The sequence below is a fragment of the Tauraco erythrolophus genome, chromosome 9 (assembly GCF_009769465.1).
Source record: "Tauraco erythrolophus isolate bTauEry1 chromosome 9, bTauEry1.pri, whole genome shotgun sequence".
NCBI lineage: Eukaryota > Metazoa > Chordata > Aves > Musophagiformes > Musophagidae > Tauraco > Tauraco erythrolophus.
In genome coordinates this window covers 26665274-26691758 of record NC_141473.1, presented here as the reverse complement: position 1 = coordinate 26691758, position 26485 = coordinate 26665274, and the positions used below count along the sequence as shown (strand labels likewise).

Genomic DNA, 26485 nt, shown 5'->3' with positions numbered 1-26485 from the left:
TTCCCTGAGTTAGTATTGGCTCCTACAAGACGCAAGGAATAACAAAAACATCTGCTGTCACCCCAGGAGGCTGGCTGAGTTTCATCCAGAAGGATGTGTGCTGCTGTTGATCATCTTTTCAGTACTCAGTGCCGCCACAATCAATGGCAATAGTGGAAGATGCTCAGAAAGGAAGTGGAGGCTCTGAGTCAAACTTACAGTCACCAAATGACAAACTTATATATTGAATAGGAGGGGGAGAAAAACCTCAAAAAACCCACCACCAAATCAAGCAAATAGGAAGTTCAAAATTAAGAAGGATGATACTTCCCTATCTCCTGAATAAATGGCTTAGATCATAAATCTTGTCTCTTAGCATGTTTTTCTTTGACACTAGACACTTTCTGAACTAATTGGAAGCTCAGAGGCATCTTTCCCAATCACTACTGTGTTAGGATAAGCATCTTAACAAGGTTGGAGGTCATGGGTGTATAAGGAGAGCAGGATCAGAAAGGTTTAAGAAAGGTTAGGCTTAGAAAAAGGCAGATTTAGACTGAAGGTTAGGAGATTAGTCATAGAATATCTCAAGGTGGAAGGGACCCTTAAGGATTATCGAGTCCAACTCTCCTTGCTTCTCGCAGGACTAACTAAAACTAGATCACGTGACTAAGAGCATTGTCCAGAAGCTCCTTGAACTCTGACAGGCTTAGTGCTATGACCACTTCCCTGTGGACCCTGTTCCAGAGACTGACCACTCTCTCACTGAAGAACCTCTTCATTCTAATGGCCAATCTGAACTTCCTGTGATGCAGCTTCATTCCATTTCCTTGTGTCCTATCACTGGTCACCAGAGAGAGGGCACCCTCCCCCTCTCCTCTGCTGTCCCCCTTGAAGAATTTGTAGAGTACAATGGAGTCAGTGCTCAGGTCTTCTCTTCTCCAAGCTGAACAAACCAAGTGACCTCAGCCACTTCTCATAAGTCTTGCCCTGGAGACCTTTCAGTCTTCCTCTTGGCCGCCCTCCTCTGAACACACTTTAATAGTTTGATGTCCTTATTGTACTGAGATGCCCAAAACTGCACACAGTATTTGAGGTGAGGCTGCACCAGTGCAGTGTAGAGCGGGACAATCACTTCCCTCAACAAGCTGGCTATGCTGTCCTTGATGCATCCCAGGGCATGTTTGGCCCTTTTGTGTGCCAGGGAACACTGTTGACTCATATTCAACTTGCCATCAACCCAAACCCAGGAAGAGGAACTACTAGCTTTATCTCTGTACTTCCATAGTTCTGGACAAAGTGGTATCACTTAATTTCACATGGTGCTTCACAGCATTTACAATCTCTTTTTCTCGGTTAGAATCCCTACAGAGATGGTAGCATCCAGAGAGATGGCTAGTAGCAAAATTCAGGCTCCTTTTTTTCCTTTTCTGACTGATATTATGTTTAAAAAGAGAGGTTACAGACTTTCAGAGGATTTGCTTTCACATGGTAACAGTTGTTACAGCTGATCATATAGAGTTCTGAGAGGTGAGAGTGCAAGAGCACAATCATTGTCTCCTCCTTTCTGTTGGAATTGTATCTGTTTTCCAAAATTTAAGAGACAGGAGAGAAACTGCATTTAGCACTATACCTGCAAAGATGTTACTGAAGATCATAGAGCAGGTGAATTAATAAGGTGGTGTGTGCTTAAATAGCAGCTCACAACGGCCCCTTTCTGACCTGTAGAGGCACTAAAGATTTGTAGGTTTGTTGGTGCATGGACAAAGCTAATAGCTTTAGGAAAAATAGCTAATAGAAAGGAAAGTAGCTCAATTACTGATTTGTTGGGTGGGTGTGGGTTTTTATTCTTGGTGTGTGTGTTTTTCTTTTTTTTTTTTTACACTAGCCTCTACTTTGGGTAATAGTTTGGAACTCTGTGTAACACAGTATGTTATAAAAATGGACGCAGAGTTGGGAAGACTTGCTTACTCTGTAGCTTTCTGCTACTCCTGTGATTATCTGCATGAGTGAAATCAGTACAGGAAAAGACTTCTGTGGAACGGAGTGATTCTAACTTAAATTCATATGGCAATACTGGTAGGTTTTTATAGGAAATGAAATTGTTTTATCATTTTTGAATCCTGAAAAAAATGAAAACTGAATTAAGGTAACATTTTTTCATTTGAATTTTTACAGCTTTCTCTTGATCCAATCAATAATAAGCAGACTTTGTTTCCACAGACTGCCCTGTAAAATAGATTTGAAATAAAGTTTTATTAAACCAGCACAGTACAAACATCTGATATATGACTTAGTCTTAAGGAATAAGCTTCATTCTTCACAGGAACTTAATTTTATTCAGTGGAAATATTTTGCAACCTAGGTTGAGGACCACTAGATGCTTTTAGCTAGTAGAACAAGGCAGTAATGGTTGACAATACCTGTATGATCAGTAATTCAAAGTAAAACTACTTAGGTATGACACATTATAGAATCATAGAATGGTTTGGGTTGGAAGGGACCTTAAAGATCATCTAGTTCCAACCTCCCTGCCATGGGCAGGGACACCTTCCACTAGATCAGGTTGCTCAAACCCCCGTCCAACCTGGCCTTGAACACTTCCAGGGATGGGGCATCCACAACTTCTCTGGGCAACCTGTTCCAGTGCCTCACCATCCTCACTGTAAAAAATTTCTTCCTTATATCTAATCTAAATCTCCCCTCTTTCAGTTGAAAGCCATTGCCCCTTGTCCTGTCACTCCATGCCCTTGTAAAAAGTCCCTCTCTAGCTTTCTTGTAGGCCCCCTTTAGGTACTGGAAGGCCGCTTAGAAGGTCTTCCTTGAGAATATTGAGCACTTTACAAGCGTTAATAAATTAAGCATTTGAATTATGCACAGTGCATCCCATGGTGACAGTGAGGATTTAGAGAGTGACCAGGAAGAAATACCCTTGAATACTCTTGTTAGAGCTGTGTATCTGCAGACAAAATGGGAATCATAATATGTATGTTTTCTGCCTTTGTAACCTGTAGATTCCATTTCCCTTGCTAATCATACTTCTAAACTAGAAAATAAAGATGATGATCTTATAGCAGCTTTTCAGTACCTAAAGGGGGGCTACAGGAAAGCTGGAGAGGGACTTTTTACAAGGGCGTGTAGTGATAGGACAAGGGTAAATGGCTTTAAACTGAAAGAGAGCAGATTTAGGTTAGGTATAAGAAAGAAATTCTTTACATTGAGGGTGGTGAGGTACTGAAACAGGTTGCCCAGAGAAGTTGTGGATGCCCCATCCCTGGAGGTGTTCAAGGCCAGGTTGGATGAGGATTTGGGCAACCTGGTGTAGTGGAGGATTTCCCTGCCCATGGCAGGGGGGTTGGAACTAGATGACCTTTGAGGTCCCTTCCAACCCTAACCATTCTATGATTCTATGATGTTAGTTATAGAATTATAGTTCATGCCTTTTTCCTGGTTTCCATGAGCTGAATCTGAAATAGAGATATGTTTATTTCTCAAAGTGCAATTTTCAAATGCATCCTCTAGTTATATGTTTTATTTCAATGTCTTGTTACTGAGTATTTGATATTTAGAAGATTTGAATTACTGATATACACATCATTACTTATTTTTTTTTTTTACTAAGGCTTAATTAAACCTTTTTTTAAAGAAGTAATAAAGGTGAAATTTTTAACTTCATGTGATACTTGGATAGGATTGTCGATGAATCTCATTCACAAATAAATTATGGGGGGCACCTGCATCTTGGGAAGCTGTGTGAGGTAATTATGCAGCACTGTAAATGAAGAATGACTCTAAAGCTTCAAACCAATGAGTAGGTTCTGTTAAAGATAGCTTGTGAATAGTATGAAGTGTGGCAGCTTGCTTTGATGAGCTGTTTGATCTTTGTGCTGCTGCAAACTCTTTACCAGAATAATTTATGTAAAATCTAAAAGAAAAAAAATGAGTTCTAGGCCTTGCAATAAAGTTACTAGATTAACACAAAGTTGCAAGGTCTAAACAAAAGGCATGGCTGATTTCCACCTCTTCTCAAGATTGAAATTTTAGTAATAGCATTAACTTTATTACTTATCATTGTCAACTTCTTCTGCACGCCTGAAGGCTGAGCAAATTAAACGTCAATACTCTGATTTAAGTGATGATTTAACAATTGTTATCCTTTAATTTCTTTCTTACTATTATTTAATCTTAAAAAAATTGCTAAAAACTGAATTGGTCTCGCCTCTCATCTCTGTTTCTTACCTGTCCTGATCAGTGGACAATAACTGCTTGCTGTTTCATGCATAATTTATAGACAGAGTGAGTATTCAGAGGTAACATGTTTTTGTGACATATGCACATTGCTGGTTTGAAGCCAAAAACTACAGATTCATGAGACAGAACAATGTCTGCCTTCAAGAACCTCGCCTGCCCTTTTCTACCAATGCAACTCTGCCAGGACTGCTTCTAACAATTCAGGCCCTGGGGAACTTCAGAGGTGCTGTTCTCATTTAGGAAATGACTTGTCAGAGTAGGAGCTTCATCTGCAATTTTTGGTACAGGTAAATTTAATCCTGCTATGACAAAGACGACTTAGATGTAATTCTTTGTGTTACAAGAGCCAAGAATGGGCACAATGTATCTTTATTTTCCAGTAGTCCAACTTCTGATGGCTTACAGAGGCTATGTTTGGTGTCACAGTCATGCATCAGTTCCTAGCAGTGTACCACTGGTACACCCACAAAAGGAGGAAATGATCTCTGTGCCAGTTAAGATTATTCCTGTTACTTAAAACGATGAGGTTAAGCAAATCAAAGAGAATTCACTGAGCTCGTTCTCATTCTATATAGTGTAAATAAAAATTAATGGAGCTATAGTATGAAAGTCAAAGAAAAATACAGCTTCCCTCTTTGCTCTGCCTTGGATTTCAGTCAGTATCTATGAATTTGAAGGCACCGTGTATGTTTCTTTCCATCGTAAATGTACTAACTGGTGTATTTGTAGTCTACAAGAACTGATTTTTGGATAATTTGAATGCTGATATTTAGTATTTGGGAAGTGAACCAAAATAACGTGAACTACCTAAAAGAAATTTATTTATGAGGAATTTTTCTTCTTTTAAGTTTAAAAGCTTTTGTGTACTTAATCATTTATGCAAAGGAGTCAAGAGATTCCGATTACACAAAATTATTTCCATAACAGTGGATAATGAACGATGTCATAGCTACTTAATAATAGCACTTGTACATTTCTTACGATGTGACAACTGGTTATTTAGGGGGAAATGTTTAATTTAATAAAAATATTTCAAAGCAATCATTAAAACTGTTACTTTACAACTAAATCTACGTTTTCGATATTTTTAAAAATGAGAGCTGTATATCTTTTAACCACATTCCTGCACATTTGTGTGTTCTCTGACTCTCTCCCCTGGTCCCCCAAAATTCTTGCAATCTAAATGCTGCATTACACTCTGTATTTCTGAAGTGAGAAGTGTTGTGTGCTATTAAATATTTTTAATTGCTTATTGGCTGACTTGCTGCTCTTCAAATATTTATGTGCTGCACGCTGGATCTTACTTTCCTACATCAGTAAAGGCTTAGATATGGCTTTATATCCTGCAGAGAGCTGCCTTTTCTTCATTGTGATTCCCTTTATAATTTTAATACAATAAGTATAAATATTATCTACTACACTTGAATGAAAAAAGGTCTTAGAGATGACTGGTTTGTCTGATTTGGCAGATAATAGAATGATTCTCCAGCATTCTTCAAATCATCTTTGATCCATGTGTTTATGATATTACCAAATAGTTATATTTGTGAGTCTTTCATTTATTTTTGTCCCACTGTCTCCCTCCATCTTTTGTCCTGTTACCTCTAAAACCTTCTGAAAAATCATAAATCTCTTTGTAAAAATGTAAACACAAATAAATTCTGTTTGACAGGCTCAGCATTGAGGAAGGTTGCCTGTACTCCCACATAATATTAATAATTTGCTATTTCATGTGAAATAGAAACCACAAGTGTTTAAGTCCACTCCTGACATGTGGGAATGTTTGATTTGAATCAAATGAAGACCTAGAATCCCTATCACCAAGTTTTCTAGGGAGTTTTGCAGTTCACGGAAGTGAGCAGTTAATTCCTTTACACAAGGACTAAAAATCCCAGTTTTGGAATACTTATGGTACCTTGTGCTTTAAGACTCCGTCCCTTAAGCTGTGTAATGCCTTTCCTAATCCACGAAGTCTTTATGATTTTGGAGCATTAGAGAGGTAGTTTTGAGCACCAGCTTTAGTCACTGGTGTTAGCTGCACTAGTTTCTTCATCTGTAATACGCGAGTGGGGAAGAATTTCCTTCTGCAATCCAGTCTGCATCCCTTTCTCTTTGATACCTCTGATAGCACAAGCAAGAAAATATTATGAAGTTAATATAATGAAAGCAAGTGTACTGTTTGCTAATAAATTAAAACCTCCTCTTCTGTAATGAGCAGGATGGAGAAAAGCACACAACTGGAAAAGTATTGCAAAGTTTAATTTCAGTGACAAAGCAGTCTGATACTTATTTTGTACATGGTATTTGTGTATATCTTTTACTGAAATAAACCTTCTGCTATTGGAGTTTTTTAATGTCCTATTTTCATGTTGAATATTCCTGGCAGAGAATAGTTTTTGCAGCAATTTCTCTTTCGGCTTCTAACGCATAATTGTTTTGTAAAAGCTACTCATAATTTAGATTATATAGATCATAAAAAAACTTACTGGTAATTATTGTCTTAAAATTCAGCAAAATCAAATGCATTCAATGTATTTTTCATCCTTTCACAGTAGTAAAAAAGTGTGAAGAGGTGATTATTGAAAAACTTGATTGGAGTTGACAACAACAACAAAATTATAAGCAATCAGCTAAAGTACTTCCTGTAATCAAGATAAACTAGTTAGATAGTTTCCCCACTGTTTATTTTTTTTTTAATGGTTTAAGGAAATTTCTCATATTCATGAAGCACTCTGAGTCTTTTGGATTAAAATGAATCATATAGTATCATAAAAATGAGTTAAGTATGAAGACAGTAAGTGAAATGTGCTTTTCATTGCTTGAAACAAGTTCTGTTTGAATTATTGATAATTTAATTGTTTTATCATCTGTGACTGAAATTTCTCCTGGATTAATCAGTTGATAGGATGTAGGTAATTTGACTATCTTCATTTCATCATAATGTTTTTGTCGATTTTATTTTCAATTCTTTGCTTTCTTTGGTTTGCCTTCTATTAGGTAGCAGGAAACAAAATGGGAGGATATCTGAAAATCCATTCACTTCTCTACCCTTCTCTGTGCTTATCCATTAAGGAGCCCTTCCCTTTCTATAGTCTTGATAACTCAGTCCTATCCGATATTGCTTGATATACTTTTGCAAGTTTTGTTTCCATCATATTTAAGGTCTCTGATCTGGCATGATCAGAGCATGATCATGGCATGAACTCTAAAGTTCTTTTTAAAATAATTTTTGAAAGAATGGTCTCAGTATAATGCTTGAACCACAGAAAAGACTGTTAGAGACTAATATTCTATCTTACATAGTAATTGTCTAATCTGCATAATGTACCTATTTCTATGTAGGAACCAAAGAATAACGATATGTCTCCTTTGATTTAAACTTAGTGTCCTCATTAATAAAATGAAATGCTTGTTTTGCTTTTTCTGTCTGCTACTTTATAATTGAACAGAGTCTTTAGGGAATATTTTAATGTGATAATAATTCAGTCTTCATAAAGGAAATTAGTAAGAAATGTTCTGTTGACTATAGAAAAGAAAAATAAATTAATAGATATGGGCTAGATGTTAGTTTGAAAATTTGTGACATTTTCAGTGAATACTTCTAATCTCTACATTGTTTACTGGTCCTGTTTTTATTTATTTACGTATTGCAGACAGTAAGTGAACTTGTTATGTAGTTTTATGAAAAGTTCACTAGTTATTTGTTTCTACGGATGTGGTCTGACATACAGAATTACAGTATCACAGAATGTTAGGATTTGAAGGGACCTCAAAGGATCATCTAGTCTAATCCCCCTGCCTGAGCAGGACCACTTAGATCAGATCACCACCAGAATGTGTCCAGGTGGGTTTTGAACATCTCCAGAGAAGGAGACTCCACAACCTCTCTGGGCAGCCTGTTCCAGTGTTCTGTTACTCTTACAGGGAAGTTGTTCTTCCTCATGTTTAAGCGGAACCTCCTATGTTCCAGTTTATGTCCATTTCCTCTTGTCCTATCGTTGGATGCTAGTGAGAAGAGCCTGGCTCCATCCTCATGACAGTCAGCCTTTACGTAATTATAAACATTAATGAGGTCCCCCCTCAGTCTCCTCTTCTCCAAGCTAAAGAGACTCAGCTCCCTCAGCCTTTCCTCATAAGGGAGATGCCCCACTCCCTTAATCATCTCTGTGGCCCTGTGCTGGACTCTCAAGCAGTTCCTTGTCTTTCTTGAACTGAGGGGCCCAGAACTGGACACATATTCCAGATGCAGCCTCACCAGGGCAGAGTAGAGGGGGAGGAGAACCTCTCTTGACCTACTAACCACACCCCTTACTACCACAATTTATGTCTTTGCTGTTGAAGAATAGTTGGATATTTTTTCTCTCCTCCAACCACAACCAAGTAACATCCATCATGGAGTTTAGGAGATTTTAGAGAAGACTATTTTATCAAAGCTTTCCCCTCACATTATTGTTTCAACCACCACCCCAAAACTCTACATTTTTCTGAATCATCATTTCCAATTAAAAAAACCCAGGACAGGGACTTCAGCATGTCTTCTGATTCTTACACCTGTATGGAAACCACTTAGCCAGCTTTCCGGTTATTCAGAAATACTGTTTTACATCAATAGCTTAGACATTTTTAGACTTTGAAATGAGTCTTTTTGTATTTTCTTGAGATTTCAGATCATGTAACTGTCTCTTGTTTTATGTGAAAACCAGGCTCAGGAACCCTTCATTCGACGGACTTGTTATGCTGTTTGTGGTATCATGGCTTGAACACCCATACCGGAAATATGAAGAGCAGAGAATAAAAAAAATCTATCAGGATTACAAATGCAATAGAGAAGCTGGTCACTGAAAAAAAAAAAGAAAAATGTATTTGTTCTTTCAATCTAGACTCTTCACAGTGAAGGATTTTTTTTTTTTTTTTTTTTTTTTTGGTCAACACAGAAAGTAAGTTTCTGGTTGTAAGGAAGGATTGGCAAGAAGCTTCTAAGAATTTCTGCAGGGATGTTTGGATTTAATTTTTCTAACCGCCCGATTTGCAATCACCAACTTACACAGCTTGTGAATATTTTATGAAAGAAAAATGCTTTGGCTATCTCATCAGCCATGTTTTCCACAGATCATTCTGTTTCCTTTTATTCGCTGCTGAAAGGAGTAATGTTTTTTTTCATATCAATATTAATCCTTTGAAACTAGCCAAACCATAGCTACAGTGTGATAACTGACGTCAACGTAACCTAATATTGACTGACAACGTAATATTCAAATAAATTGCTGTGGATAGGCCAGTTTATAGGGAATACCTCTTAGCTCACATTAGTCAGTTCAGTGTTGCTTCTCTCTCCTACAAGATTGACCTCTTTCAGAGAAGTTTGTAAGTCTCCATGCAACTATTTTTTCTCATATGCCATCTGATTTATTTATTAATATTCCAGTGAAATCCCATGTTTGCTAAACTGCAGTGGAACAGGTTAACTGCTTCAGGGTTTTTTTTGTCTTTGGTTGTTTTTAACACTGGATGAACTAGTATTTAGTAACTATTTAAGGTGAAGACTACAGATGGTAACTCTATCTGATGGCGAACATCTGCCATGGAAATGTTATTCAGCAGGTACCTGATGTCTTGACATACACTGTACATTCCCCAGCTGCTGAGAATGCAGCGTAATATTAACGGTTTTATATAAATTTAAGACCCCTGTTCAGAGTTATTAAAATGAGAGAATGTATCTAAGGGCATGTAATTGAATTACTGATAGAAGTCTAATAATTTTAAACTCAGTGTTTTAGAGGTCTGCCTAACAGAAAGGAGAAAGTTTTATATGCAAAACTATTCCTCTTCACATAGTACCTCTTGGTGGCTTTGGGGAAACAGATGAATGAAAAGGAAAGGAACATAGGCATAGATTTTTCAATGTATAATGTGGCCAGTATGAAAGTGTTGTTGATCTTATATAAAACATTTGTTAAAATGCAGGCTCTAGATATGCACTGCTGTTAACTGAGGGAAAGTTAATAGACATAAAATTGCATGTGGCTGTCATCAGTATCTGAAGCAGCCTTCCCTAACTTCCCAAAACTATATTTTATTGCTCTACTAGTACTGCTTGCTTCAAACCAGGTGCAACTGCCATTCTGGCAGGCCCTTTCTCATTGCATATTCTCTAGGATGGAATTCCAAGGCCAGAACTGGGCTTGTCCTATTGCTATTACTGTTCTAAACATCTACTTAAATCAAGCATACTGCTTCCTCTTGTGTGATGTGGGCATGACTTGATGCCTCCTATTCTCATTACAGTTGATACTTCATGGTTTTTGTGTGCTATTCGTACTAGTTAAATGTTAGATAAGCAGGAATATCAGAAGTCCTTTTCTTTGTTTCACCAGACTTTAATCTAGTTCTTTTTCCTCACGTTACCTGCCGCTCTCCTGTGTTTTCTAACATATATAAACAAGAAACCAAGTCTTTTTCAGTACGAATACTTCAGAGGATGCTTACCAGGTTGTCTTCATAGTGTCCTGTCTTTTTAGGACTTGTAAAAAGGCAGATTATTTTCAGATGATGTCTTAAGGTTTCATAATCACTTACTGAGTTTTATTTCATGCAGCTCTGGGTCGAATGGGGTGTCTGTGCATTAGTACTATGTTTGTACAGACATTCTAGGGAGAGAAAGTGAAACAGACGGGATTATATTTTCAAAAATGAAAACTTTTTGAGTATCTTTTCCTGTTTTGAAGTTTGCTTTCTTAAGAATGTCTTTAAGGATTCCAGCACTTGTGTAAGCTAAATCAATATTTATTGTTAAAAACATAAGACAAAGCATTGACGTTTCTGGTCCAGGTCCATGTCAAACCATTGGTAGAACAGTGAGTCCTGATTCCTGTACACCCCTCCTCATCATGCATTCTTTTCCATTTTGTCAGGAAATTAAGTTCAGGAAATATATATTTCACAAAATATGTTGCTTCTCACTTAGTCTACCTGAATGTTTCTGTCATCCAGTAATTAAAATAACGAACGCTTTGTGAAACAACAGGTAAGCAGATTGGATAGGTAGTATTATCTTACTTGTAGCTACTGAGCTTGTAAATAATTAAATTGCTATCACTGTCAAGGTTTTTTTTATAAGCACCTCTTTCAGGTTGTGGTATTGGTTACTCAGTGCTTTGAGGTGAAGAAATAGCAGTGCAACAGGACTATACGGTTCATAACAGGACTCATTTGTGCACAGTGTAAATGAAAGCAGCCTTTAAAGCTCCCTTAGTGATCAATGCACAATTGCATAATCACTTGGGAATAAACTTTCCTTAGTACTTAACTGTCAATTATGTAAGCAAAGAAGCTAGCTATGTATATGAAAATATTTGTATTCAGTTAGGATATTTTATGTTACATAACAGCAACTAATCTGCATATTAATTATAGCTACGGTAATGGCAAGTGTTAGGCTTGGTATGTAGCTGATCATGAGACTCTGCTCCAAATGATACTTCGCAGGGGATGATTGTTTTACTTATATTTCAATTAAGAAATAATATGGGTGGGAGACTTTAATAGAGGTAATAAGTGATATAAATGCAGAAATACAACCGTTCAAACGTAATACTCACTTTTTAATACCTTTAGAGAATCAAATGCTGAATAGGTCTGTCACACCTTTCTGCTCTATTCTATTTGCAACCAAAAGTCAGTACAGCAAAAAGAACCGTAGGGTATTAGAACCTTTTGAAAATACAAAAGCCACCTTTCTCTTTCAATGAAGTAAATTTTCTACTATTTTATGTTGAGTGTTAGGAAATTTTATTATTATTATCTTCTGACTAATCACGTCTTTAAAGTTCAGTTTGATATATTGAAAAAAAGGTTGGGGGTAAAGGAGGAGTATGTAAACAGTAACAGAATTTTCTGACTTTAGTATTTTCATTACTATAAAATAAACTTTTCTATTCAGCTCTTTTTGCTTAATGATCTGTAATTCTGAGACTTCCTATACTAAAATCCATAATTATGAATGTTTTTAGCAAGGTATGCATCCCTGAGATTTTTAAATAGGGGTGAGGGGCACTGGGTGGAAAAACCAAGAAAGTGTGCAGTTTCACCCATGATCTGCCGACGATTTCGCTGGTGACTGAGTTAGGCACTTAATCACTGTCTCAGTTTCTTATCTGAGAGAAAGAGATAATTATATCTCCTTTACTGTGAAAATCACATTAATACTTCTATTCAGTGTAAACTTGTATGGAATACAAAAGCCCACTGTGCTATGCAGAGGAGGACCATGCAGTAAGATCTGACGTGTAGAGTTCACAATCTGAAAGAAAACTCTAGTTACGAAAGGCAGCCACGCTGGTGGGAAGAGGGAAATAAATGATGTGTACTTTTTAAAAAGTCAGTAGCTGTCGGGCGCTCTGGGGCTGGGGGCTCCCTGAAGGCCGGGGGATGTGTCTAGGTTGCCTAAACCTCAATTTTTGGTTTTATTATGGCTGATATATACAGCCACACCATCCACTAAAGAAAAAAGCAAAAAGCTAAGTTTCTCTTTCCTGGTTTATAATTAAAACGCTGATGGTGGTCAAGACATCTTTTTAGGACTGATTTATGTGGCTTGGTGATGATATGTGTCACAAATTGTCACCAGCCAAGTGTTACTCTCCTGGAAATGCCTTGTGCTGTATCATACGTCACTGATCTAAGCAGTGAGCTCGTTTCTGTAAGTTGTGCTCTGTGCGTGCGCAATGCAGTGTATGTTTTTCGATGCTGAGTGCAAAACATCTGATTCACTGTATCCAAATTTGTCAGGGAATGAGGTCCAGTTATGCAAATACTAAGTAGCTTTTATCTTCTGTCTGGTTATTTGCTTACGAAGTACTGAATTACAGCTGTAATTCTGAATTTTGTTGTTATCAATATAGCCACATCATGCACTGTGCTGTAATTGCTAGTAAGAAGGTAGAGCCTGTATTTCAGAAGGGGTGCTAACAATAAAAGAATCTGATTAGCTCATTAAGTTGCAATTCTGTGATTATCTAAAAACAACTGTTGGTCTCCATATTGCGTTTCTAGTGTTGCTCTGCTGTCCTTTGCTGACAGATTCATCTGTATCCAAATTGTGTTATTAGTTGAGTACTACTCTCGGGAAGTGCTCTAACCTTTATGTCCAGCTGTGTCCTCAAGGCCATCTCACGGCTGTGCGTTTTGACCATGTTCGTGTTATCATTCCTACTGCAATAATAATCACTGAACTGGCGTCAAACATCTTTGCTTGTATAATGGATATCCCAAAGGAGATTAATGGCAATTGATTTCGTGTTTAGTGGCCTATAAGCAAGTCATCTATAAACAAGATCTTTGAAGCTATTGGTCAGTGCAGAGTGCTTGAAGCACCAATGTAATTATGTGGGTGCAGTTCAAGTGCTCAGTGCTTGCCTCAGCACTGGATTTTGCTGCCTTCTCTATGCCTGTTTAGCATAACTTGTCAAGTATTCAGGAAGTCATTAGTTTTATGTTGTCACCAAAGGCATGCTCACAGCACAGTCTGATACTTTGCATATGATATTTTTTAAACGCTGTGCAATCCAGGTTGGCTTTTCTTATCATTTTCCTTGTTTTTTGTGCAGCATCCGTGACTGTAGCACATAGCGTGAAGTTACAGAGATGACATCCTTGCTGCAGCGTTCAGGAGAGACTGACATGAATTCCAATGCATGTGACTCATCAGTCAGCTTAGTGCAGCTGAGGCCGCTCTTTAAATTCTAGTTCTCCATTCTACGAGAGCCACTTAGTGACAGAAGAATTCCTCTGATATATTAAATGCTTTCATTGAAACACTGGTTCACTGATAGCATGACAGCTCCCTGCAGATTCTCTGTGGTGTATTTTGCTCCCCTCACACTTGATAATTATTGTCTTGTTACATCATGCTTCTCAGTGAAGGTTTACTCAGATAATTAATTCTAGTGATAGTAAATTAAAATTGTACATCAATTACGTTCACACGTATTACATTGTTTTGAACTAATATATCAAAAGTTCCTTCAGTGGATGTCTGAAACTCGTTTATACGTAGCTCTATAATTGCATACATGGCTCTTGGCAATTGTGCTGCTTATAAGGAAGGAACATAGAGCATATTTGATGTCAAATGTATGTGTTTAACACTTACTATCAAGGAGAGTAGTATTGCCTGGTACCTCACACAACGTTTCTATTTCTATTGTTTCTAAAGAGATATGGCCAGTTAGATGCTTAATTTCATCTAGTAGCAATCCAGAAAGACTGATATGCTTTTTTTCATAGCATTTCTTAGCTACAACTGTATGCTGACTTTCACTGTCAAATTGCTAAACATTAACCAACCCAAATACTTAATTTGCAGGAGGCCCAGAAGATCAATGGTGGTGGAGATACACAGACAGATGGGGCCTGCAAACCAACAGATGAAAAAGAGGAGAATGTGGCAGCAGAAGTGGGATGGATGACCTCTGTGAAGGATTGGGCAGGAGTCATGATATCTGCCCAGACATTAACTGGCAGAGTACTCGTAAGTTTTCTATGATTTTCTATATTCTTATTTTAAAGAATGCTTTTTAACAAACACTATGTCCCAGCTTTAGCAGATGATTTTTGATTGATTTGTTGCATCCGCCCTGAGTCAATCTCAGTTTTGTCTTTTGAAAGTAAAATAGCAGACCAATTCCCACTCAAGAGAGAAGCAGAGACAGCAAGTAAGAAAAACTGACTTCCAGCCCACCTCCAAGCCTATTTCAGTAGTCTGGCATCATGATTTTGAACTGTGCTACAAACACTGAGTTTAGTAGTTTCATATTATGTGGTAAAACTGTAGACTGGTTTTGTCTGGAAGTAAAATTGTGCTAGCAAAAATGGAAGCCAACTTGGAAAATAAACACAGTATTACAAATGTAGATAGTGGTCACAACTGTAAAGCAAAGACAAGTTTCAATTGGCCATGCAATGGAATTTGTGATACTTTCAGTGGACTAGTAATGATTTTATGTTCTCTTCATCATTTCCTGTATTAACTTAGGAAATCCTTCAAACATGTGGAAAGTTATGTATCAAATAGAGCCACGAGTTGGATATTGATAATATGTGGTTTAAAGTTCCAATGAAAAAACTATAGTTTTCACTTATTTAGAATACTATTTTGGATATTTGAATTATTTTGTAGCCTTGTCAAATCATACTTAATTGCCAAGGGTTTTCTGGGGAGTTCACTACAGTAAAAGGTGTCTCCTGTGTCATTTTGATAGTTTCCTTGTTAGAATGCATGTACTTATAAACTAACAGCTAAAGTGCTTTAAATCTCATCTAAAACTTTTGAAAATCCCAATGAGATTTTGGAACTAGTTTGGATTAAACTGAAAACAATTTATGTCCTTGATTGTTTATGTTGGTTGAGAGATATTTTACTGTGAGTCAGTTCTGGTCTATGGAGTAGTTATTTGGACGGGGCCAGGGAAGGGAAAGAAAGAAATTGCATTTCTCAATTAAGCCTTTTACAGTGGAAAGTTGAGATGGCTCAATTGCTACTGTCTTGTTTAGTTCTACAGTAATATTGTTTTGAATATTTTTTTCCTAAAACATCTTTTTCCCATTTGCTAATGTTAAATGCTGACCTTTATCACGATAGCTTGAAAGCATGTTCCATTGGCTACGTTTAGCATTACGTGTCTTCTATGTGAAACCGATAAATTGTCTTATGAAAAGCAGCATATTGATCTCTTGCATGTTTTCCTGACATCTTCAGCATTAAAAATGACCAATCTTAGAGCCATACTTCTTGTTCTGATTTAAGTATCAGGGCTAGAAATAACTCAGAACAAGAGTCCTATGCTACTAGCTATGCAATCAGATTGACCTGTGTGGTGTGTGTGTTGGTGTTTTTTTTGTGGGTTTTTTCTTGCATGTTTGTTTTTTTACTGGGGTTATGTGAGCACAAATACAAACCAACAATCAAGACAATACCTAAAATATAAACCACATTTAACTATATATTTTTATTCAAGATACTCTGGGAATTTATTCAATTTCATTTGATGACTTTGTGTATTTCCTTTGTGGTATTTTTTTTGTACTTACAGTTTACCATTGCATCTTATAAGGGACTAGTTTATTTGCAGAGTTTTTTTTTAGACAGCTGGCCAGCATCATTGGGTCAAATGATTTCTGAGAGTATATTTATATTCTTGTCAAGGTATAGCGGTGGGTATTGTACACATCAGGGCTTATGACTAACCATCTGACAAATAAGTAGCGATGTATGGAGTCTGTTGGTTAATGTTGTTCAGTTTAGGAAACAAGATGCATTTATTTTAATACAGCACTCATCAGTTTCAGGGTTTGAATTGATAGGGTGTAATTTCTGGAGGACCGTTTCCAGTATGAACATTGACTGTTCATTTAAATTTTACTTTGTGATTATATTTGCTAAAGGTTAACTGCTTCAATGAACATTTATGCTAGAGAGAATATTCATGTTATTTGTAGATATAGGCTGTAGCTAAGTCAAAATTTTTATCAAAGTATATTACTTGAAAACATTATGATTTACTCATGAATTATTGTTAACTTAACACAACCTGTTCCTGCTGGCTATTATATTTCTGAATAGAAGTCTGGATTTTTTGTGTATGTTGTGGTTTTTTTTTTTTTTTTAGCTGAAGAAAGAACTGGTGGCTTTACAGTGCTATAAAATTGAAATTGTATGAGATATTTGCAGCTAAAGAAATTCTAGTACTTTTTACACTTTTAAAATCAATCTTATACATCTAGTGTTTTTAAAAGTGGTCCACTGAAAATGGACTTGGGAAAAGAGTTATAATCGATCTTCAGTCCTTCACTTGGGTGTAAAAACCCCAAGCATCGCTATAGGCTCGGGGAAGAGTGGCTGGAGACCTGCCTGGTGGAGAAGGACCTGGGGGTGTTGGTTGACTACTGGCTTGATATGAGCCAGCAGAGTGCCCAGGTGGCCAAAAAGGCCAATGGGATACTAGCATGTATCAGAAATAGTGTGACCAGCAGGAACAGGAAAGTGATCCTGCCCCTGTACTCGGCACTGGTGAGGCCGCACCTGGAATATTGTGTCCAGTTTTGGGCCCCTCGCTTTAAGAGAGATATTGAGCTCCTGGAGCGAGTCCAAAGAAGGGCGACTAAACTGGTCAAGGGGCTGGAAAATAAAACTTATGAGGAACAGCTGAGGGAGTTGGGGCTGTTTAGCCTGGAGAAGAGGAGGCTGAGGGGAGACCTGATTACAGCCTACAAATACTTGAGAAAGGATGGTGGGGAAGTGGGGGAAGGGCTCTTTACATTAGTGATGGGTGATAGGACAAGAGAAAATGGGTATAAGCTTAGTCAGGGGAGATTCAGGTTGGATGTTAGGAAGTATTTCTTCTCTGCAATGGTTGTCAGCCACTGGAATAGGCTGCCCAGGGAGGTGGTTGAGTCCCCATCCCTGGATGTGTTTAAGAAAAGGGTGGATGTACTGCTTAGGGATATGGTTTAATGGGGGATTACGGATGGTTGGACTTGATGATCTCTAAGGTCTTTTCCAACCTAGAAATTCTATGATCACCTGAAGGCCATTGTGTAACTGCTGCCTGGGTTTATTTTACAAGTGATGGAGAAGTTAGCAAAGTGTTGAACACAAATCAGTGTAAAGTAGAATCTTATTTGGGTTTTCTGTTCATGGAAAAAACTATCATCATTATTCTTACCTGGACAGTCATTTTTTCCAAAGTGCATCTTAGTGGATGTTTGTGGAACCAAAACTGAGTATTTTTTTTGATGTCTCTACTAGAGTCTGTCACCATGTCTTCGATGTGTCTGGTCTAGCTTTTATTTCTTCTTCGGTAACCTTACAAAACAACTTCCTAATTTATCAGATCAGTTTGTCCAAGTGCTTGTGAGTGTTGGAACATATTTATATAGTGACTGCTCCTATAATTACCTCTTTAATATTTAAACTTCATAGTTACCCACAGGTGAAGAAAATAAAGGCCAACAGTATGGAAAATAGAGGACAAAATTTGTTTTTAAAGGTCACAGCTCGCATCTGTTGTCTAAACAGAAATGTTTAAATGTTTTGCCTACAAATCAGTAGGCAACCTTTAAAATACAGAATAGAAGGCCTTCTTTCAACATTGTAGCTGTAGAACCAGTTGAAAACTTAAATAATTTTCAAACAAAAAAAAAGTTTTGAAAAAAACATTTTCCAAATCATATGTTTCAGTGCATCCTACTGGAAAGTAAGAGATATTGTTTGTTATTCATGATCTGGGTCCTTGTTGAGACAAGAGACAGTGAAATAATTTAATCCATTCTTGACAAAAACGTAGTTCTGAAATCATTGAAACAGATGATGCCCCTCCACACTAGGTTTTCTTAAAACATTTAATTCATTGTTAGTTGTGGAGGAGGGAGTTCTGTAACTAAAATTTAAAAAAATAAATAAATCTTCTCCTTCATTCCCATTCCATTGATAAAGAGGAAGAATTACATTTAAAGACTAAACAAAGGGAGGAGAAATTAAAACCTTCTCAAACCTTGAAATATTTTGCTTTTGACTTCAATTAAATGTTGTTTCAAATAAAAATAAATCAACCTTTAAGTATCTGAAATTTTCTGTAAAACCTATTTGTGATGGATGTCCGGGCCTGCCAGCAGTTGTTGTGAGTTGTGGGAAGAAAAAAAAAAACAGGCTTGTCATTTAAATTCTGGCAGTATTTTTTACATGTACATGTTAGAGCCAACTAGGTGAAGCCAAAGATATGGGTATTGTGCAAATTAATCTCTGTATACAGAAAAACTTTCACACATTATCTGTGGAAGTGATTCTGAACACTGGCAGAATTGACTGTCTCATTGGCACAAAAGCTTCCTATACTGGTGCTGTTATGTAAACGCAGTTGGTATTTTTGCACCTACTCTTTCTTACTTTTTTGGAACACGAAAGAATTGGTGCTGCTGGCTTCATGTATTGCTCCACGAAAGTGGTCAATTGTGTCTGGTTAGTCAATACAAAATGCTCACCTTGTCTCATTTCTTAATATGCAACTCCCTCATCGCATGAGTATCTAAGAGCAGGTTTATTGGAAATATATCACAAATATCGTGCTACTATCTCCATTTGTATCCTTAGCTCTTGGTTACATTAGGCAGGAGTTGCCCCTGTTTCCTGCTCCCAAGAATGTTTTTTATCAATCCCAGCAGAGAACCGTTAGGAAACAGATTTCTGTTCTCTCAGTCTCTAGAAGTAGTTTTTATTTTGTTGAAAAGAGAATTTTGTGTTTTTGTTGAGGGGGAGAAGCAACTTGAGAAATTGGACTGTGAGATTTACTTGCTAAGTAATTAAACTATCAAATTTTCAAAATGTTTGGCCATCACTTATTTATCATTATGTCAACTTCGTATCTCATAGCATGTAATTCTTGTCTGTTTAATGACAGCAAAATCAGATGGAGTAGATGTAAAAGTGGCATGTATATAGGATTGCAGTTGATTCAGTAGTTTATGTGAATATTGTAAAGTAAAGAAATAGAACTAGTCATTCTTAACTGTTTTAGGAGCTCAATTCTACACTGGATGTTTCAGAAGTAGTTTATGCACTAAGCAATATTCAGACTACCCAGTTGCATTGCAAGAGCAGGCTTCGGAGGAAGATGGTAGAGGGTGATTTAGAATGTCCTTCAGTTAGAACCCCTTTTGTTTTCTGAAGTAGTGCAGAAGACTGAGCTGGCTAGGTATGGTGCCTGCAGTTGTGTGGTCAGAATGTCCTTTTGTCCTCATTCTTTAGGCTTTAAAAACACGACTGGAACTTAATGTTCTTGGTGGCACAATCTTTGAAAATGTGATTTTTGTTCTTAAATAATGTAGATGAGAATTTTATATACTGTTTAAAAATGCTTCTGTATTAAATTGCATAAGCACATGATTTAAGAACATGCTAATTGAATCTATGCAGTTCTGTTTGCAGTTGATGTTTAGTTGCATAAATATAAATGACAATAAGTTTGTTTACTTAAAATCTGCTTAGGGAAATACTGATTTACTTGAAGTACTATATAATGCTGTAGATGACGGAAGTAACAGATAAAAATTCTGAAGGTGGGTGTCTCAAAGAAGAATCAGACACATTCATAATTAATCTGAAGAAGCAGGAAATTAAAGGTGTTTATGAACTGATTTTGCTTCCTGAAATTAATTTTTTAAAATAATTTGAGTAAGAAAAAAAGACTTCCTTATTTAGGTAAAGTGCTTGATATACGAGGGAAAGTCACAGGTATATTGTTGAAGTTACCATGATTCAATCTAGGATGCTATTGAATGTGGATTCTCCTTTAAACTGACAAAGGAAGTAGTAATCATTATTTCAATTACGAATCCAGGAGATAAAATGGTGGAGCAAATAATTGTTTTGTTCCATGTTTAACACCTGACCTGCAAATGCATACCAGAAATACGAGCTTTACTTAGCTTGTGCTAACGCCATGCGGGTTTTTGCCTACTGCCCTTGACTCCTTACAGTACCTAAAGGAAACAGAGTCAGTCAAGAACCTGGCAAATTTTGTTAAAATGGAGTGTATAAGGCTTTGCTTTTTAAACACTGCCGTGACAAAAATGTCTTTTTAGATTGACAGCATTGAAAGAAAGAGGAGAAGAAAAGGCTTGTGGTGGGAGGAGGTCAGGGGAGAAAACAGGGGACAGCAATTATTGTCAGTAGTATATTAACTAAGTTGTTTATTACTAAGTTAAATAATTAGAAGATTATTAGGTTGCTTTCTTAATGTTCTTAAAACTTATTAACTACATTTTAAAAACCTAAGATGAAGAAGTGGTATATGAATGTGATTTCTTAAATTAAAAGTGACTATATGTTCCCCGATATACCTTAAAATTAAATAGAAATTTTCTGTAACATAGTTTGGTTGGAATGTATAATTGTTGCTACATTCCCTTCATCTATCCAAAAAATCCCACAGTTGTTCTTTTATCCCAGCTCTGACTGTCCTACATGTTCAAAGGTTGAAAAATGCAAATCTCAAATCTTACAAATGCTTTGTCAAGATAGAACGAAGTTTTGAGGCTAGTAATAAAATTTGGGACTAGCTGGGACCTGGGACTCTACTTGGCGGAGGGTTCCTTCTGCAAGGGCCTGCATATTGCAGTTTCTGAAAAGTTAGTGTAAAAACTTTAGCGCATAACTAAAAGTCTGAATCAAAGACTATCCAATGATTAGAGAGTGCTCTAAATGTTTACTATGGAAAGATGGAGTCCCTTGACTGGCCTTCTGAAGAACTGTTAAACACTGCTAGAAGGCCTTACTGCTCATTCAGGGAAAAATAAGTTGCATCTTTCTGTGACTATAAAAATGTCAGCCTTCAGGTTTTTAAATTTCTTTATAATGATCACAGTTTGATTATAAACGTGTGATACTGAAATGCAAACTAATTTGCAATACTCTTAGTCAAGCAAACTTTATTAAGTCTAAGTCAAGTTATTTTTGCTTAGATAGGGCATAGGTTTTGTTTAAACATATGTCATAAAGAGGAGATAATTAAAAAAGTATAGCAGAGTACTGGACGGGGGATGGGGGGAAGGAGTAGGAGGGGGGAACCAGACGTAAAGCAGTGGAGTTAAAAGTACAGATGGTTGGTTGCTTTTTTTTGGGGGGGGATCTTATTTTGTTGTGGGCTTTAAGTTTATGGTTTTTTAAGTTTCTATTCAGATGAATTGCTGAGAGTTGATGGAGTGTTTTGAAAAATACAAGTAAGGAAAACCAGTGGATTTTTAAGTATATAAGTAATTATAGTAGATTTTTTTTTGAAAAAATTAAATACGCTGTATGTTGTGTGTTTGTTTTTTTGCAGGATATTTTCACAGTTACTTTGCTCTTGCTGCGTGTTTTGTTCTTTTTGGGGCTGAAGGAGAGGACTCAAAATTCTTTTAACATTGAAAGAGGGGTGGGCAGAAAAACCACCATCTCTTGGAGTAAGTTACAGTTGCTTAGCAGCCAAAGTGAAATTTAGCAGCACAGAAAAATTATGTGGGGTTTCTCCCTGCTTCCAAAGGCAGTAATGCTTCTCTCATGACTTCAATGACAATAGATATTCAGAGGATAATTTGGTATCCCTGACAGATATGAATTTGGAGAGGGCAGGTACATTTGGTATACATGCAGGATTTTTGACTGTTTCTTGACAATACCAGCTATTTTACTAGATTTGCAAAGCAAGCAAGAGAAACCTTGAGTAACCTTGAGTATGCAATATCTCAGGAATTTGAATATGGAGTTTAACAAGCTTTCTCAAGGATAAACAAAACTCATAATTTTTTTTTCTTTCTATTGTGGGACCTTGTCATCCTGGAGATGTCTTGCAACCAATCTTCTTGTGGAAATTAACATACATTTTTTTTTCTGAGCACCTGTAATGTTCTTAGGATACAGTTAATCTGAATAGAACTTAATTTAGAATGAATGGATTAATGACTTGACACTAGAAATTGATTTTATTCTTCAGTGATTTAGTCTTTAATATGCACAATATCCCAAGCCTTTTAGAAATCCAAACCTCACAGTTTTTCAGTAGTGAAGTGCATGCATTCTTGGATAACAGGATATGTTTTTCAGTCTATTGGTTATGACATTACAATTTTTCTTAGGTAGTTAAAGTTTGGTGCAACCTATGAACTCCTCTAAAATCATAGCTGATGCCATCTCTTCCTTTATATTGTGCTGTACATTTCTGAACTAGAGGAGGAGGAAGCCTTTCTCAGCCTCCAGGTCTGACTGCACAGGCAGGAACCACAGGATGTTCCATGTCCTCAGTGATTTGGGTTTGTTTGGTATTTTTTAATATGTTATTGAACCAAGACCTATATCAAGGACTTGTTTTCATTAGAAAGTAAAGTAGTTCGCAAAAGTTAAAGCAAAATTGGAGTTTCTCAAAATGTGGTTTGAAGATTTCAACAGATACACTAAAGTTTCAGAACAACCTTTACTGTCATCCTCTTTCAGGAGAGAGAGCATACTCTTTTTGTTGTTGTTGTTTTTTTACTCTGCTTCCAAATCCTAGCATAAAAATGAGATTTTACCTGATCATTTGTGACTGCTAAACATTTCGGAGACATAATGGTTATAAGTTGTCTAGCCACATTAACTGTTAACTTGCCTTTCTACATATCCCTGAGGAATGACAGAACAATAAGTAACTGGTAATAAATTAAGTATATAGCTGTCTGTCTTAAGGCAGATGGTTATTTTTATTTTATGGATAAAGAAAGTAAAACACAACGGAACTGATGATGACTCGAAGTGTAGAAATTAATATCCCACTCATGATGATGACCTCAAAGTGTAGAAATTAATATCCCACTCCATACCCATGGAAGCAAGTATGTGGCAGATGAACTTCAGTGTTTACATATGTCAGGGCCATGTGTTTAGGGGAAAAAACTCTAACCCACACTTGCATGATTCTGAAGCTAGAACTGCTAGATGTAGCTGAGGAAAGATTTTGGCATTATCATGGATAGTTCTCTGAAATAATTGACTGACTCTGGGCATTGTTAAGACAAGACAGATGACAATTTAAAAAAAAATCTTCATATACCCTCATCTTAAGTACTGTGTGAAGCCTTTTTTTTTTTTCTTAAGTGTGACAGAACAAAGGACAGAGGCAACAAAAGCAATAAGGATGCAGAACAGCTGTTTTGTAAGGTAAAAATTGCTAGGTGTTTTCAGTTTGGAGAAAAGGCTGGTATGGGATATAGTCAGCACTCACAAAGGAAGTTGGTGGACAAGCTATGCCAAACTGTTATTAACCAGATGCCAAAAAACAAGGGCTATTTATGAAAGTCATTAGAGAGCAACTTAGAGTTTTTTAGAGTGGGTTCACTGAGATTCAGTGAACTTCTGGATTTTTTTTTTTTTAATTTTTGCAAAGAGATAGTGTGTAGACAGTGTCAACAGGTTCCAAAAAGCGTATTGGACAAAGGGCAGCAAATACCAAACAGCTATTACAGAGTATGGGAAGGGGGTAAGCTTCCACCATACCCGTTCCGAAGACTGTGTGAGTGGAATAGATTCATCTCTATGCTGAATAGCAACTGGGGGGCATTTTTTACAGGTTGCAGTCAATACCTTCTATTGCCAGGTCAAAAGTTTACTCACTCTACGTATTTAGATTAATAGAGTAGAAAACAAGTTTTTTATCTATTCAGAATGAAGTGATAGGAAAGCATCTGACCTTGAATGCACAGTCATTCAATATTCATAAATCTTGGTTTATTTAATGATACGTGTACTCTGAATCTTTGTAAAACACTTTTTTTTTAGATGTTCTGAGAATGAGAGAGTTATGTATGCATTTTAGATTACATTACTATTAAATCTGTTTAAAAATTCCTCTTTCCTCATCCTGGTCAACAAATAAGAGAAATGTCATAGAACTAAAGGGCATAGTCTTATCAAGTAGGCATTTGTATAAAGACCATAGACAAGCTGCTGAGAATGTACCTTTCAGTCTGTTAGGGTAACTATACAGATCTATTCATTGCAATTATTCACAGATTATAAACTGCTTGCCAATGTTTGTTACCTAGTGTTTATAGGAATAGTTTTGATTCTGCTCCTCTCTTGAAAAATAGACTTTGTCTGTTTAGTTTAGTTATTTTTAATCTTTCATAGGCCTTGGTGGCACATAAATGAATCCATGAGATGTGTTCTAGATTGCTTTAATCTCCTGTGACAATGACGTGGGTTATTTCCAGGGTTTCCATAGGAATAGGAACAATGCTTCTCCATTTGAGTTCATGAGATACTGAGTGATAACAGAATAGAGTAGGAAGTGTTGAGTAAGTCTTTCTGGTTTCTATGGTAACTGCAGCTAGTTTAAGTTCAGTTTGTGTTCTCTTTTTTTGAATATTATTATGACAATACAAGGATGGTTTTGCAGGATTTTGCTTTAGATCAAAAAGTGGGCTTCTGCCCACTGTCTTGTGGGAGAGGAAGTTCTTTTAGTGTATGTATTTCCTTAGCGTTGGACTTTCTATTCTGCAATGTGGCATTTCTGGTCGTCACTACACCTTTAAGATAGCTACCTTGTGTTTGTGAAACTGCTGTAATTTCAGTGGTTCTTGTCTTATTAAAAAAAAAAAAACCCTGAAAAAATATTTAGTGATTAAACTAAAATAGTAAGGACATGCTAGTTTCTCATTATGAGGCCCTATCTAGGACCAAGAAGTTATTTTATTATCAGCTATGACATTGTAATATGGAAGAAACGTGACTGACTTCAAGTCTTTCTCCATGAGCTTGCTTTTAATGTTAATATATGCCAACCTTAAACTTTCTTTTCTGTTAAGTCTCTCATGAAATGTGTGACTAATCAAACATAGATAGTATTTTTTCTCCTCAATTTTACCAGTTTTAGATAATGCTATGTCGAGATGGGTTAGGTGAGTGTAAGGTAGATGTACATGCTAAAATCAAATAAAAGTTAAACAGTATGCTTCATAAAAGAATGACATGAACTATAGTGAAAACTGGACTTAATTGGACTTGAAAGCTTGCATTTGAATTCTTAGCTCAGAAAATGGAGAAATAGAAATTAAGTGTATAAATCACACATACAACTCATAAATATTTATTTTAATTAAACTTACAAATTTTAAAAGCCTTCTTTTTGTAAGCCAGATCTCAGCGTAGTCTCATCTACCCTGTGTTTGTGGGTTTCAGTCAGCTTATAGCTGCTGCTATACGAGTACCTACTGTAATGTTATCCAGAACTTTCTGCTGTGCTGCAGTGGCTTCCATGGTCTCTAGATAGATGGCCATGCTTGTAAAATCTATTCAGATATTATGAAAAAGCATGTGACTTTTCCTACAGTGGGAATAAATATACTCTTCTGAGATCTTTGACGTCTACCACTTTCTTTCTCTATATGAAAGTATCTGTGGCATTCTATCACTAAAACAAAGAAGAGCAAACACATTTAAAAATCATGATATGTCACGTTTTGAATGGTGTCATTATCTGGAGAAAGTCAAGAACGTGGTTAATATTCAGACAGTTATAGCAGAACTGGTTTAGGGAAACTACTTTTGTAGAGAGTGACTTCTGTTATACCAGTGTTGTTGAAAAATATTTCTAAGACTGTATCACTATATTAATGTAAACATAAATTGGGAATAGTCCTTGCTAATTCTTTCTTAGATACAGCTAGAAGGAAAGTACATAAATACAGAAGT

The 26485-nt window shown here is 36.5% G+C and overlaps 1 protein-coding gene across 1 annotated transcript in view; it reads left to right on the top strand.

The window, feature by feature from the left end:
• The window catches only part of KCNMA1 (potassium calcium-activated channel subfamily M alpha 1), a 518368-nt gene that overhangs the window by 124771 nt on the left and 367112 nt on the right, over positions 1-26485 (top strand). The window contains 1 exon segment of the mRNA XM_086616846.1: positions 14594-14758. Within this exon segment, the coding sequence (XP_086472972.1) occupies positions 14594-14758 (165 nt within the window).